Source organism: Ursus americanus, chromosome 18 (genome assembly GCF_024610735.1).
Source record: "Ursus americanus isolate L20-20 chromosome 18, mUrsAme1.1.p, whole genome shotgun sequence".
In the NCBI taxonomy this organism is placed as follows: domain Eukaryota; kingdom Metazoa; phylum Chordata; class Mammalia; order Carnivora; family Ursidae; genus Ursus; species Ursus americanus.
The window spans coordinates 285,195-300,039 of record NC_142144.1 but is presented as its reverse complement, the minus strand read 5'-3'; the positions used below and the strand labels follow the sequence as shown (position 1 = coordinate 300,039).

At 56.1% G+C, this 14,845-nt stretch overlaps 1 protein-coding gene across 6 annotated transcripts in view; it reads left to right on the top strand.

The window, feature by feature from the left end:
- Nucleotides 1–13,732, top strand: part of EHMT1 (euchromatic histone lysine methyltransferase 1) — a 140,720-nt gene extending 126,988 nt beyond the window's left edge. For all 6 annotated transcript variants that reach the window (XM_045803686.2, XM_087869137.1, XM_087869135.1 and 3 more), the window contains 7 exons: nucleotides 11–155; nucleotides 727–804; nucleotides 1,754–1,869; nucleotides 3,286–3,372; nucleotides 3,843–3,921; nucleotides 12,080–12,255; nucleotides 12,445–13,732. In XM_045803686.2, the coding sequence (XP_045659642.2) occupies nucleotides 11–155; nucleotides 727–804; nucleotides 1,754–1,869; nucleotides 3,286–3,372; nucleotides 3,843–3,921; nucleotides 12,080–12,255; nucleotides 12,445–12,622 (859 nt within the window). In that variant the 3' untranslated portion in view covers nucleotides 12,623–13,732. The remainder of the gene's footprint in view (nucleotides 1–10; nucleotides 156–726; nucleotides 805–1,753; nucleotides 1,870–3,285; nucleotides 3,373–3,842; nucleotides 3,922–12,079; nucleotides 12,256–12,444) is intronic.
- The last annotated feature ends 1,113 nt before the right edge of the window (nucleotides 13,733–14,845 follow it).

Sequence of the window (14,845 nt, the reverse complement as noted above, 5' to 3'; positions counted from 1 at the left end):
CCGGTGGCAGAGACATTGCTCGAGGCTACGAGCGAATCCCCATCCCGTGTGTCAACGCTGTGGACAGCGAGCCGTGCCCCAGCAACTACAAATATGTTTCTCAGAACTGCGTGACGTCTCCCATGAACATCGACAGAAACATTACCCATTTGCAGGTCAGCAACAGCAGGGGGCGGAGGGCCTCGGGGCCTGGGTCCGTAGGCATTGCCCTCCTCATGGTTGCCTTCCACTAAAGAGTTGAAAGGCACATAAAGACCCTTCCTGAAAGTGGATCCTGCATCCCACGTTGGGTCCCCAGCCCCCAGAGCAGTGCCTGGCATCCCCCAGCGAATGGTGGTTTGGGGGCCACGCAAGTGAGAGGAGCCTGTGCTGGGCCTTGCCTTTCCCATGGTGCGGCTGGCCTCAAGTGCAGGCCTCAGGATTTCTTCACCGACGCTGCCTCTCGGCCTCACGTCGCTGACCACCCTGCTTCCTCCCCTTCCTTTTGGCTCTTTGTCCAGAGCCCCTCGTGCAAGCTCTCTGTGTCTTAGTGGCTGGGTGTCCTCTCCTGCCTGCATGCCCTCTTCCTCAGGGGCTGCACGCCCCTTTGTATGCTTGAGAATGGACATTTCGAGCGGTCACCTTTCTTCCACACGGGCCTGGCTTTCTGAGAGCACATGTCAGAGTTGGGAGGCGTGGCTGTGAGCTGAGAGCGGCCCCCCCACCTGACGAGCCGTCTCCCCACAGTACTGCGTGTGCATCGACGACTGCTCTTCCAGCAACTGCATGTGTGGTCAGCTCAGTATGCGCTGCTGGTACGACAAGGTGAGCCTGCGGCCGGCGCGTGCTGGAGCGGTGAGGCACCCTCTGGCCCTGGACTGTGTCCGGCGGACCTTGGGAAGGAGGGCTCCAAGTCAGCTGGTGTGGAAATACAGACCGGTCGGAGCCAGCCTCTGTGGCTGCCCGGGGGTGGCTGTCGGTGAGCCCAGCCTGGGGCAGCTGGGGAGACAAGGAGACAGCTCTGGAGGCCGGTGTCCAAGAGAGGAAGATCAAATGCCCTTGGTGTTGGGAGTTCAGAGGTCGTCATTGGGGGCAGGAGCCAGGGTGTCCTGGGGTGGGGATAACACCACAGCAGACGGTTGTCTCCAGAGTCACCTTGGGAGCAAAGGGGCATGGCGTGGGGGGGGTGTTTGTTGCCTGCTGAGCGAGACTCTGGTGGTGTGTGTTTTCTGTGAAGCACTGCTTTGTGGAAGGTGGGCAAGAGCGAGCATTTTGAGGGAAGTTCTCACTGTTCAGAGCGGCCTCTGAAGCCACGGGGACTTCAGGCTTGGCCGTGAGGCCCCGGTGTGTCGCCCAGTGGCTTTGCCGTGTCTGGGTGTAGGACAGGAAAGCAGGTGGATGGGTTGCTGCCAGAGCTGTGGGCCTGCAGGCTGCGAGGCTGAGAGCGCAGCGCGGCCGTGAGCGTGGGCGCTGGTCCAAGGGGCGCTGAGCCCTTGAAGGAAGTGGAGGGGCCTGTGGGCTGGTGGCCTTGGCGAGGCTGGGAGAGTGCCCGGGAGAAGGAGGGAGGCCAACCAGGGTGGATGGAGACTGTAAACCTGCGTGCGCTCCTGTCCAAAGCATGGATGCCTAACGTGATGCTGGCGCCCCCAGCGTGAAGTTTAACCGGAAACCATCGTTTTTATATCCGTGTTTTAGTTTGTAAAACTGGTTGGTGTCAGTGTATTGAGCATGAAGGGCGAGCCGTGCTCGGTCCTGACTGCACATCTGTCCCCAGGACGGCCGGCTCCTGCCGGAGTTCAACATGGCGGAGCCACCCTTGATCTTTGAGTGCAACCACGCCTGTTCCTGCTGGAGGAGCTGCCGGAACCGCGTCGTGCAGAACGGCCTCAGGTGAGCACGAGCTCCCATAGCCGCTGCCTGAGTGTCAGGTTCTCACCCCTTCAGTGCAGGGTGATGCCAGGGGTCTCTGTTTTCAAAGTTTGAAAATGATTTCAGGTTTCTTGAGAAGTTCACTGTATTTACGTGTATTTCATACAGACAAGGGTGGGAGGTGTTTCAGTGCATGTGCATGTTTGCAGTAGAGACACAGACGCTGTCTTGTTTGAGCCCTCTGTCCTCTGGTGGTGTTACAAGCTGGCGTAAATAATCCAAGTCCTGCTTCTGAGCTGCTCGGGTGTCAGTCGGTGAGGCCTGAGGGACCAGGCTGTCCAGACCCAGTGAGGGTCTGGACACGAGTCCAGTGGACGAGTCCAGACACGAGTCTGGACCAGGCTGTCCAGACCCAGTGAAGGCCAGGAAACGAGCTTTTCATGAGCATTGCCTGTCTCTCCTAGTTAACACGTGCACGGCAACTGTTTTAATACTCAAATCATTTCTGAAATATCCTTTGTTGTCTGAGTGTCTCTACAACAACAGTGTGAATGGTATAAAACGTTTCAGACCTCGTGGATGCCTTGTTCTTAAGTCACTAGGGGCGCTTGGTCCAGTGATGTCTGGCCAGCACCCCTTTCACTGGCCGGGCTCAGACCCCTTCCTCCAGCGTCCCCTGGCCATGAACTTTTCCTCTTGTGCTCGTGCTTGAGAATTAGAAGACCCCTTTGGGGGGGCGCCTGGGTAGCGCAGTTGTTAAAGCGTCTGCCTTCGGCTCAGGGCGTGATCCTGGCATTCTGGGATAGAGCCCCACGTCAGGGTCCTCTGCTGGGAGCCTGCTTCTTCCTCTCCCACTCCCCCGCTTGTGTTCCCTCTCTCGCTGGCTGTCTCTCTGTCAAATAAATAAATAAAATCTTAAAAAAAAAAAAAAAAAAAGAAGAAGACCCCTTTGGGCCATCTGAGTTGTGAAGGGAAATTGACACACAAAGTCAGTCTAGTTTCATAGTATTGGGGGTTTCTCAGGGTCGGCGGTCGGACAGTGCTTCTGACCAGCCCACATGTCGGTTTCCCTGTTGACAGCACATCTCTGCAGGGAGGACAGACGTGCCCTTCTCCCCCAGGGCCCCTGAACACACGCAAGGGCAGGTGGATCCCCGTGGCTCTGAACTTGTGTGAGTTCAGAGTGTCAGCCCCTCTGCTCTTCACTGCGACCCGGGGGCTTGGCCAGACCGTTCCTGTGTTGCAGACAAAGACATAGGCGTGTCTACATTTGTCTACAGACAAATGCCGCAGTCGGACGGCATTCCAAGGCGATCCCCCGCTCCCTGAGGATGTGCTGTGGGCTTCCTTGCACGGGAAGCTCCAAGGCTGGTGTGTAATCCGAGTGCGAGCTTAGCATCTGAGAACTTGGTGTGAGTGGCTCACCCTGTTTTCCAGGGCAAGGCTGCAGCTCTACCGGACGCAGAACATGGGCTGGGGCGTGCGGTCCCTGCAGGACATCCCCCTGGGCACCTTCGTCTGCGAGTAAGTGAGTGTGTGCGTGGGTTACCCCAGGGCTGCCGGCTGCCCCTGCCTTTTTGGGGACAGCACAGCAGAGTGGGGTGAGGGGCTGCCAGGGACCTGGCCATGCCTGGGACTCGTGGGTGCCCCTGAAAACCAAGTTCATGTTGTCTCCACGCCTCGCCCACCTCCTTTGGCTTTCCGCCTGCATTTAGCCTCTCACCAGCTCATGGCTCCTTTAAGATATTACTGTTCAGTGGTTTTCAGGGAGTGTCATTGTGGATCCCTGGTCGGAGAAGGGGTTTCCGTGTCGTCATCTTCTGGGACCTGAAGTTAAATCCCAGCTCAGTCACAGGCTTATTCTCCAGAACGTTTGCCCACAGCTCCAGGAACCGGGGTGGGGGGCTCTGCCATGGCTGTCATGCGCCCCGCTCTGTGGTCAAGGTTGAGGGCCCTGCTGTCTGCTGTTCTCACCCATGCCCTGCCTCCTGCAGGTATGTCGGGGAGCTCATCTCTGACTCAGAAGCTGACGTTCGGGAAGAAGACTCTTACCTCTTTGATCTTGATAACAAGGTAACGCGTTTGGAGGGGTTGGGCGTAGAGAGCTGGTTGCGGCCATGCGGCGTGGGAGCGGTAAGGAGGCTCGCCCACACCGGCCCAGTGTCCCCGCCGGCCACACTGGCGCACTTGCGTGCCCAGGGCTCGCAGGGCACTTGCAGTCGGGCCTCTGACCTGGGAGGTCCCTGGGCTCGTGCAGCGAGGAGCCTGCCGGCCTTGAGGACGTGAAGCCCGGACGCATACCACCAGCCCTCTGGACCCCAGCTTCTTTTCTGGGGTTAGAGCCCATGGCCGTCAGAGGGCAGGGGGCCGCGTGCGCACAGTGACGAGCAAATGGGAGCAAGCCTCGGTGAGGGGCAGGGGGTCACATGTCTGTCCCAGCTGCCTTTCTGGTTGTGGGGAGAGCAGGTGGGCCCTAGTCTTCACCCCAGGACCCAGGTTTCCGGGGACGTTTGGAGGCTGCCTCATGCCATCCTCGCCCCACCCTCGTACCTGTGCTGCTCTTAGTTCATGACTTGCCTGTTTAAGAACTTCCAGGAGCACGGTCAGGGTGGAAGTGGGGACCCAGGGCTCTCTTCTAGCCGCAGCCACCAGAGCCCGGAGTAGCTGCCCTTCTTGCCGTGCTCCCCCTGCCCAGCCCTGCCCCTGCAGTCGGCTCTCAGAAAGCCACGTTCCGGGGGCAGAAACCTGTGTCCTGGGTGGCCGCAGTGTGCAGGCCCTGCCCTGCCCTGCTCCCGGGTCCCCTCTGCGGACCTCCGACCGTGTCTTCTGTCCTTCTGCGTCTCTGGAGCTGTTTGCCTTTTATGGTTTGTGGCAGTCCCTTACAGGTTCTGGGGTCAATGCTCTTTCGTGACATTTGTGCCTCGCAGATGTATTTGCTCTGTGGCTTGTTGAGTTCCTGAAGATGTCTTTTAATTGAACGGAAGTTCTTATTTTTATTGTAGTCCGGTTTCTCGGCCTCTTCCTCCATACTGTGGGTGTTTGTAATGTCCCAAGAGAAGCCAGGCTTTTTACAGCCAAGACCATACAGAGGCACATGTGTGGCATCTGCAGAAGTCACACTCGGCTTCCACGTGTAGGCGTGTAGTCATCTTGCTGCAGGGTCCGGCGTTTTCCCTGCATTGATGTGTGTGGACTCAGGACCATTTGTTGAGAAGATTGTCCTTCTCCCCACTGCCCTGCAGCACAGCTTTTGTCATAACACAGGTTCCCTTGTGTGCCTGGGGCTCCCCTCTGTCCCCTGTCTGCTGATGCCATGTTAACTGCCCTACCTTACGTCCTCTTACCTTGGGGACTTCAGGGGTGTCTTGCTCTTCTTGGTGTCTTTCAGTTTCTGTGTAAGTTGTAGAGTCGGCTGGATAAGCTGTATAACTTAGGGCAGCATTGAACCCGTGAGCTGGCTAGGGGTCATTGGGGTTTCTGCACCTGCTTTTCTAGGTGTTTCCCTCTGCTTGTTTGTCATCTTCAGTGGCCACCAGGACGGTTCGGTGGTGCTCTGTGTGCAGTCTTGTAGACCTTCCGTTGGGGTTTGTTTTAAGATTTTATTTATTTATTTGACAGAGAGAGAGACAGCCAGCGAGAGAGGGAACACAAGCAGGGGCAGTGGGAGAGGAAGAGGCAGGCTCCAGCGGAGCAGGGAGCCCGATGAGGGGCTCGATCCCGGGACCCTGAGATCATGACTTGAGCCGAAGGCAGGCGCTTAACGACTGAGCCACCCAGGCGCCCCTTCTGTTGGGTTTTTTGTATCTGATAGGTTTTTGATCATTTTACTCTTTGGGTCAATTTTATTGTAATTAACTGACGTTCAGTGAACTTGAAGTGTGTGGTTTTGGTTTTGACCCATGGTGTGCAGTCTCCTCAGCGCCACGAGCAGGATCTGGAGCACTTCCCAGCCCATGGTGCCCCCACCCTGGTTGGCCGCGGAGCCGTCTGTCACCACGCCTGGGTTTTCCCGCGCTCAAGTTCCCTGTCAGTGGAGTCGGAGCGTGTGCTCCTCTGTGTCTGGGCTTTTGCGATCTACCCAGGTGGTGGCAGATCCCGTGACCCACTGACGGCTGTGCTGCGTTGTGCCACCGCCTGGGGATGGACCCGGATGTCTCCAGTTTTTGCTCTTCGGAGTAAACCTGCTATGAGCTTGTTTTTTGTGGGTGTGAGTTTTCGTTTCTCTTGGGTAATTCCTGGCCGTGGGATTACTGCTGTCGGGTAAAAGTGTACATTTAATAACTTTAAAAGAAACAGCATGCAGTTTCCGAGGTGGTTGTGCTGCTGTACATTTCCACCAGCAACAAATGGGAATTTCGAACACTGTAATTTTAATGTGCATTTTCTTGATGATTTTTTTTTAAAAAGAATTTATTTTTAAGTCTTCTCTACACCCAGTATGGGGCTCGGACTCACCACCTTGAGATCAAGAGTTGCACGCTCTTCCGACTGAGCCCATCAGGGGTCCCATTTCCTTGATGACTATTGATGTGAGCACTTTTCACGTGCCAGTTGGTCTCTTTATAGCTTCTTTTGTGCAGGGATTTTTAAAATTCATTACCCATTGTTTAATTGGGCTAATTACCTTCTTCCTGAGTTGTAAAGATTCTTTATGTTTCCTGATTCACGACCTTTGTCAGACACACGTATTTTCTCCCAGCCTGTGCCTTGATTGTTCATTTTCCTAACAATGTCTTCCATAGAACAGAAAAGTTTTTTATCATTTAGTGTTTTTCGTGTCCTAAGAACTCTTTGTCTCCCACACGGTTGTGAAGGTTTTCTCCTTTCTCTAGGGTTTGTACGTTTAGCTTCTAGACCCACGATCCACCTTTTGTGTGTGGCTTGAGGTCAGGCTCGAGATTCCTCTTTGTCCACGTGAACACACGGTGATTCTAGTACTGGCTGGACGTCAGCTGGAAAAGCCTCTGCTTGGACCATCGAAAGTAGGTCTGTGCCTGGACTGTGTTTTGTTCCTTTAATTTATTTGCTGACCCTCAGACCTGTTCCAGTGTCTCTTCACTACTCTCGGTTCAGAGGAGATCTTGAAACCAGGTCTTCCTTTTTAAAGGTCCTTGTAGCTCTCTGGAGTACTCTGCATTTCCATATGCATTTTAGAACCAGGGTGTTCGTACAAAAAGAGGCTGCTGGGATTTGACTGGGATTGTGTCCAATCTGTGGATCCACTTAGGGGCGTTGGCGTCAGAACACCATCGAATCTTCTCCTGTTGGCTGGTGTCTGGGTGTGGAGCCAGCCTGCCCCGGCAGACCCCAGCCCCTCGTGGGGATGCCGTTCCAGCAGTCCCCCCTCTCCTGCTGGCAGTTGCCCGTGGCTGCCCGCCCCCTGACTCCTGGCCTTCCAGTCTCCCCTCAGGCTGGGCCCCCCATGCCGTTCCCTTCAGCCTCCTTCAGTGGCTCATGCATTCTGGCACATGAAGGGCCACGAGTGCACCAGAGCCTCCCAGGGTTCGCTCCAGCTCAGACCTTGTGTTCCCTACTGGTGTGTCCATGCCTGTGCCCATAGGGCCTGTGTATCCACTGCTCGCTCCCACCCCACCCTCCGTCTAAGGCATCAGGGACTTTCTGGCTCTACCTTCAGAATGTTTCTGGGATCTGACCACCTGTTGCCATGCTGCCTGCCTTCTCCCTGGCCTGGACTGTCCCTGGGCTCTGGGTCTGTGCTCAGACCCCAGGGTCTCCCTCTCCTTGCTGTTCTAGAACCTTCTGAATACCCACCGCCTTCCAGCCTCCTTTGCCTGAATTTGCCCTGCTTAACCAGGGTGCCCGTGCACTCTAAGCATCTCAGAGTGGGCGAGGCTTGCAGGGGCATGGAGCTCCCTTCCCACAGTGTTTTTGTCTTAGAACTAGGGACAGGTGGTTTCTTCATCAGAAAAACTTGAAAAGAGCAAGCAGCACACACATCTGAAGGGACACATTTTAATAAGACCCGAGGAGCATAATTCATTGTGGGAAAGATGCAGTGTTCGCGTGGACATGAATTAACGCTGGCCCAGTCGAGCAGCAGTCAGTTCTGGAAGAGTTTCTTGCTCCAAAGATGGGCAGCCCTCCTGTTTCTCTGCGTACCTGTGCCCCCACAGAGTCTCTAAGCTGAGTGTGGGCAGATGAGCAAAAACTCGGGGTAAACCACAGAAAAACAGTTTTACTGAGAGACACCATGCAAGAGGCTGAGGAAAGCGCAGGTGGCGTGTGGGGGGCCGTCGGGCTCAGGGACCGGTGGGCAGAGGACTCACCTTTGTGCTCTGTGCCTGCGGGGGTGTGGAACCTGCAGCTTGTTCCCTGGCACAGGGGGAGGGCTGTGCGGGTCCTGCAGGCTTTGGGCAATGCTGCTTCCAGTAGGGGCCCCTGGAGGGTCCCAGACGGGCTGTGGCCTCCCCTGTGGTGGCGTCCACTCCTGGCAGGAGGGCCTCTGCTGTCGTGTGCCCCTCGCCCTGAGGAGAAGGGAGGACGCCCCACCCCTCCGTGTGCTCCTCACGCATCCTGCCCCAAGTCTAACCAGCCTTCCCTGCACCCACGCTAGGTGCCTCGCTCCTTACTTCTGGGCTGCCCTGTGGTCTCTCAGTTAGTTAGGAAAACACACTTCCTCCAGGATTGCTGTTTCTTGCCTTTGTGGACAGTTTCTTATTTATGTCACAACAGCCCTCGCAGTACAGAGAAGTAGAGAAAGCCCGTGTCATCGAGAGCTCCTTAGATCTCACTTTGTTTCATCTGTTGTGCCGACAACGTGATGTCAATCACAAACATGCCATTTCGCTTCTGAGGAGCTCAGCGTGCGCCTGCAGGGGCGTCACTGTCGTGCCTCACGAGACTGACCTCAGTTTCCCTAGAGTGTGCACCGCTGGTTTGCCCCCATCCTCTTGATGGTGCATCCCGTCTGTTTCTTCTCACAGAGGGCACCTGTCCGACCCTCATGCTGTCCTGCAGGGCCTGCATTTGTATGTGTGCTGTTGGGGCCTGTCCTCTGTCTCTGTTCTCTGTCGCTGGTGTTTTTGCAGCCGGGGTGAGGGTGGAGGCATCCCAGAGGACCTTCTCCCAGGTCTGGAGTAGGTGAACCTCGACTGCCCACCCTTCTCCTGATGCCTGCGCCCCCCTGAGGGGCGTCCCACCTTTCACATTTCATAACAGATTCTTCTTTTGGAAAGAAAAATCTTCCCCGCCCAGACCTGGGCTTTCGAGGGACCCCTCACATACAGGCAAGATAAACACACATTCTTGCCACTTAGTTGCCAACCTTCAGAGGAAGGGGTGGAGCAGGGATTACTGGTGGTGAAGGGGTTTGGGCCTTCATTTCCTTTCTCTTTTACATGTTGTCATAGCTCCTGAATTTTTTGTACTGTTGGACCAGTCGTCGTCAGCGTCTGTGGCCAGTGGAGTCTGTTCGTTCGCACTGGCCTTGCCTCCCTTGGCTTCATTGTATCTGGCTTCTCTCACTCGGCCTCAGGCTGCTCTAAGCCGCCCTGGGTCCTTGCAGTGGAGGCAGTTTTCGGATACTGAGTCAGGACCCCAGGGCTTGTTGCCCTCAGGATGTCATTGACTCTGGACTGATTTTTCAGAGGGCAGAACTCTGGAATAAAAGAATCATTAAAAACCTGTTCATGTCACTATTCCTGTTTGCATTTAACACTGCCAGGGTTTGCACAAGCCCTTTGCTCTTAGGCTTGCAGCCCTCCCGTAAAGGTCCTGGTTCCCAGCAGCGTCAGTAGTGTCAGAGGAGCGCCGCTAACGTGCCAGCTGCGGACACTGCACCGCGAGAGTGCGCCTGCCGGGTCTTTGCTGAGAATGTGCCCACTGAGAACGCCAAGCACCCCGTGTAGCGCTTGGCGTGCTGTCTCTCTGTGGGTGGTCTCCTAGCTTGATGTGCGGGTTGGTTTGTCTTCATTCATTTTAAATTCCAGAATTTTACGGGTGCCCAGCTGGCTCAGTTGGTGGAGCGTGAGGCTCTTGATCTTGGGGTGTGAGTTTGAGCCTCGTGTTGGGGGTAGAAAGGACTTTAAAAATAAATAATAAATTCTGGAATTTTAAAATTTATTTTTTAGTTATGTAAAATATTTACATGCTTTAAAAGTAGAGACTACCTGAAAAGGTTGTATTCAGGAAAGTTTTGCCTGTTCTGTGTTACCCCCACAGGTAACCCTTTGTAGAAACATAGACAGTGTCCGTGTGTGTTTCTGATTTCCGTACCCCTCTTACAGAAAATGTGGTACCCTCACCCCATTTCTGAGGTGCTCCCATGGCTCAGGAGTCATGTGTTCTGAGTACGTGCACATCACTCTCATTATTTTGGGGATGTTCGGGTTGATTTCAGCCGTTGACTTGCAGTAGCGTCTCCAGGACCCATCCTGCACACGAGGCGCTTTGTGGGGCACTCGCCCTCGCTCAAGTCTGAGACTGTCCCCCATCATCCCGTGCTGGCTTTGACAGCCGGAGGGGAGCTTGGACTGAGGATTCCCATTTGATTCTTTCTTGTTGTTTCTTTGTCTCTTGAGATTTTCACTCATGAGGAGACGTGCTTGGTCTTACGTTGTCGGGGACCGCCTGAACAGGGGCTTCGACGTCCTCGTCTGTTAGCGCAGTGTCTTGGGTCGCCCCAGGCTGGGCTCTGTTAATTTTCTTTTCCCCTGAGAATGTGTCTGTCCTCTTGTTCTCTGCCTCTGTCCGGTTGGTGTGTCCGCAGCTCCAGTGTGCCTCCGACGCGTCCTGTGCTTCGTTCGATTGGCTGGCTGGGCTTGAGTGCGGGCTCTGTCTCTGTCAAGGTGGCGGTGTTCCCCTGGCTCCCCTGGTGTCCCCGGCATCCGTCCTGGCTTGGGCTCAGGCAGGGACTTGTGCATGCACAGTCTGAGCCCCACTCTGCCCTGCCGTCATGGGTTCCAGCTCCTCGCTCCTGATCTGCACGAGGGTCTTCCCTGTGGGCCCCGCATGTCCAAGCCGCGTGCCCTCCAGTGCTGGTCACAGTTGCTCAGGCTGTTTGCAGGAGGGGGGCTGCGTCCTGCAGGGTGGGGCCACCTGCACATTTAGTCCATAACACCTAGAGGCAGAGGCCAAGATCTGTGCCACGTGAGTCATTTTGGAGTTTGGTGTGTCTCTGGGATCTGCCAGGAGGCGGGATTGCTGGATCAGTGTCACGTACGCCTTTGGTTTTGTGGGAAGGTTGTCAGAGAGCTTGTCTTTGTCACCATTTTGTCTTCCCTGGACCACTGAGGGTCCTTTGGCTTCTGGTTAATGCTTTGCCCTCCACAGGACACACACCTGGAAAGCCCCGTTCTCTTTGTGTATCTAGTCTTCCCTCCCAGACGTGGTGCTTGGTTCCTGCGGCTGTGTAATAAGTTCCCACAAATGTGGCCGTGTGAGAAGGTCTCAGCTCACTGGCTGCCCGTTGTGAGGGGCAGACCTGGTGTGAGCAGGCTCTCTGCTCAGGGCCCAGGGCCAGAAGGGCGTCCTCTGCGGAGAAGTGCCTGCCGCCGTTGAGGGGTTGTAGGACTCAGTCCTTGCGTCCCAGGGTGATGCCTGCTACTTCGATCGCTGTCCCAGGCCACACGCATTCCTCGCCAGGCGGCCCCTTTGACTTCAGTCCCTGGAGCTCTGGGTCTTCCCAGATTAGACTCTGCTACTTAAAGGGCTCCTGTGGTGAGGTCAGGCCCCCTAGCCAACCACCCTTTCTCACCATCAGCTCAGTGTTCCCTTCTGCTGCGCTGCGTATCATAATCACGGGGGCAGTGCTCGGGCAGGGTCCTGGGGCTCCCTAGACTGGCTCCTGTCTGTGCCACTGGGTTAGCAGGACATGGTGCTGTTCCTGTTGTGTGGTTGTAACCACCTCCCAGGAGCCACCTGGCAGCCCTCGGTCCGAGCGCTGCTTCCCTCCCTCTGTCCCACCTGCCTGCACACTCCATGTCTCCCAGCCACTCCTCCATCACCAAGTCCCCCAGGAGCTACCCCCACCTGCCCCCTGGCCTACTGCCGCACCCCGTGGTCCCCGCAGCCCTGTCTCCTTCCTCCTGGTACTGATGGCGTCCGAGCATCAGATGGTCCATTGTCTGGCTCATGCAGCCCGACTAGTGGTGTGGAGTGGGCGGCCTCCCCGCGGCACTGAGGCCCGCTGTGCCCCTGCTCTGGGGTTGCGTTTCTGCCTGCGGTCTACAGACTCCTGCTCGAGCTCCCTGCTCTCCTTCCCGCCTGCTAGGATGGCGAGGTGTACTGCATCGATGCTCGGTTCTACGGGAACGTCAGCCGCTTCATCAACCACCACTGCGAGCCCAACCTGGTGCCTGTGCGTGTGTTCATGTCACACCAGGATCTGCGGTTTCCCAGGATTGCCTTCTTCAGCACCCGCCTGATTGAGGCTGGGGAGCAGCTGGGGTAGGTGCCATGGTCTGCAGGGGCTGGCTGGGGTATGTACGTGTGCTGCTCGACACAGGCTTATCCTCAGTGGTCCTCTGTGTGTCCACAACTCTGAGCTGGGACGGACAGCTCTGCTCAGGCTGGGTCCACCCTGCTCCCAGGTGGTGTGGGGCCTGGACGCCGCCCTTAGCTCTACTCTCTCTCCAGGTTTGACTACGGGGAGCGCTTCTGGGACATCAAAGGCAAGCTGTTCAGCTGCCGGTGCGGCTCCCCCAAGTGCCGGCACTCCAGCACGGCCCTGGCGCAGCGGCAGGCCAGCGCCACCCAGGAGGGCCAGGAGAACGGCCTGCCTGACACCAGCTCCTCCACCGCCGACCCCCTATGAGTGGCAGCCGGCGTGGGGCACCGAGCGTCGGTGCTGTTCACACTGCGGTTAGAGAGGAAGGAGAAGCGGATGCCTGAAGGACCCGACCTGGGGCTGCAGGGACGTGGGCCGCAGCTGCAAGGCCCCAGCGTGGCGGCCCGTGGGCTGGGGGGCGGGCGCTTTGGAACACTCTGGGATTCCGCGCTGGCGTGACCTTGTGAGTTTCTGATGATGGTTTTGTCGTTTCCACGTTTCTCGTTCCCCCTCTGCTCCCCTGGTTCCCGTTCCACTGTGGGGCTTGTTGGCGAAGTCCTGTGGGCCGAGGCTCCCCGCGTGGCACCCGCCGAAGACACAGTCACCCGCAAGCTGCTCCGTTAGACCTGCCTGCCTGAGGCCTGCGTGGCAGGTGCCAGCTCTTGGGCGCTGTGCAGACGCCGTCCCCACCTCGACCTGGGAGAGGTCAGGGCCGAGCCGTCACTAACTTTGGAGAAAATGTGGGTTTGCTTTTTAAAGAAGTCCTATATCTAGTCCTATATATCAGACCTCTAATGCATTTCTTTCCGAGGAAGCGGTTTGTTGGGTGCAGGAGGGCCGTGGCCCGTGGAGGACCCCGCACCAGCCCCGCCAGCTCAGCGACGCTGGCGCCTTCTGTTGATTTTTAAACCACATGCTATGATGATGGATAAACTGATTTATTTTCTACCGTTATCGAACATTAGGACAAATAAAACACAAAACACAGACAACGGTGCTGATTCTGGTGTGGTTTCTACTCACCATGTGAAAATAAACTATCAACTGTATAAAGAGAACAAAGTGATTTTAGAATAAAATGCAGGAAAAAACTTTTTTTAAAGTGTTAGTCTTGTCGTGGAATAAATTTGCCATCACCTTTTGTGTGATGGCGTGCCAGGTCATACCCTTGTTTTTGGCATATACTTTTTTAAATACTGTAATTAGTGCGGTAGCAGTGGGGTTTTGTGCGGCTCTTCTAAAACATTCATGATGCAGTCATGTTTATTTTTTTCTGTTAAAATGTTTTTGACAGTTTTAAGAGCAGTCTTTTGGCTCAGACCATTTCTTGTTCTGTTTTCAATGAAATCAATAAAAAAAAGAAGTACTTTAAATGAGGTTTTTATTATGGTATCATGTTTCAACTGGTTTCTGCAAAACACCTGTGCTGCCTGTGGGGGCGCTCGCGGGCTCTCACGCAGCCCTGGGACCATGGGGCTGGGTCCAGTCCTGCGCGGGGACCTGAGCCCGTGGACCTGGAAGCACGTCCTTCTTTTCTACTGCATCTTGCCCCTGAAGAGGACACCACCTGCACCCACCCCATGGCAGACAAGTGGAGAGTCTAGGCGTGTCGCTTTGCGTGTGCATGTGTGCATGTGTAAGACCAGCACCAGGCCCTGAGGCCCTCCATCGTTCTGGAGGCTGATGGGGCAGCACCAGGTAAGTCCCCAGAATCCTGAATCAGATCTGCTTTTGAACGCGATGAGGCCGGAGGGCTTTCTTCCTGCAGCGGGCTGTGTTCCCCAGCAGCAACCCGCTAGTCCCAAACCCACTGCCTCTGTGTTCTGTGCCGGGCTGGCCTCCCTCACCAGGCCGCCCGTAAACTCCAGAAAAACAGCTGAGTGCTCGGTTTTTTTATACACAGAAGTCACTCACCCAGACATTTTCAGACGTTTATCTGGAACGGTAACGGCTGTCCATGCTTTGTAAAGAGCCCAGGCAGGGTGCCTTCTCTTCAGGCCGTTGGTCAAGCCGTGTCGCCACCAGGAAGGTGACGGCAGGCCTGGGTGTGTGTGAGCGTCCGTGACTGAGGGGGACAGAGGCGGGGCTGAGCCTGCAGAAGGGCGATGCCCCTTGTTCCAGGACGGCTCTGGCTTGGCTCCCCGGGCTGTCGTCTTTTTTCCTTTAGGTCGTGCCTTAGGGCGGGGGCTGTGCTGGGGCAGCAGCCCGGGAGGGTTTAGGGCAGTGGGCCCACAGGGTGCCACATCCCAAAGGCAGTGGGTGGGGTGGCCGGGGGTCCACCTGGAGCTTGGATTTCAGGCCTTGTGGACCCCACCAGCCCTGTGTGTTCCTGCCCCCAGCAACCCCCTCTCCTTGGGTTCTGAGCTCATTACCTTGCAGGCAGCTAACCCTGTGTACCGGGTCAGATGCTAGGTACACAAACAGCTGTCTGTTGCATCAGGACCCAGTCTAATTGAAAACTTTTGGTGTGTTAGGGAGGCCTGTGGGGTA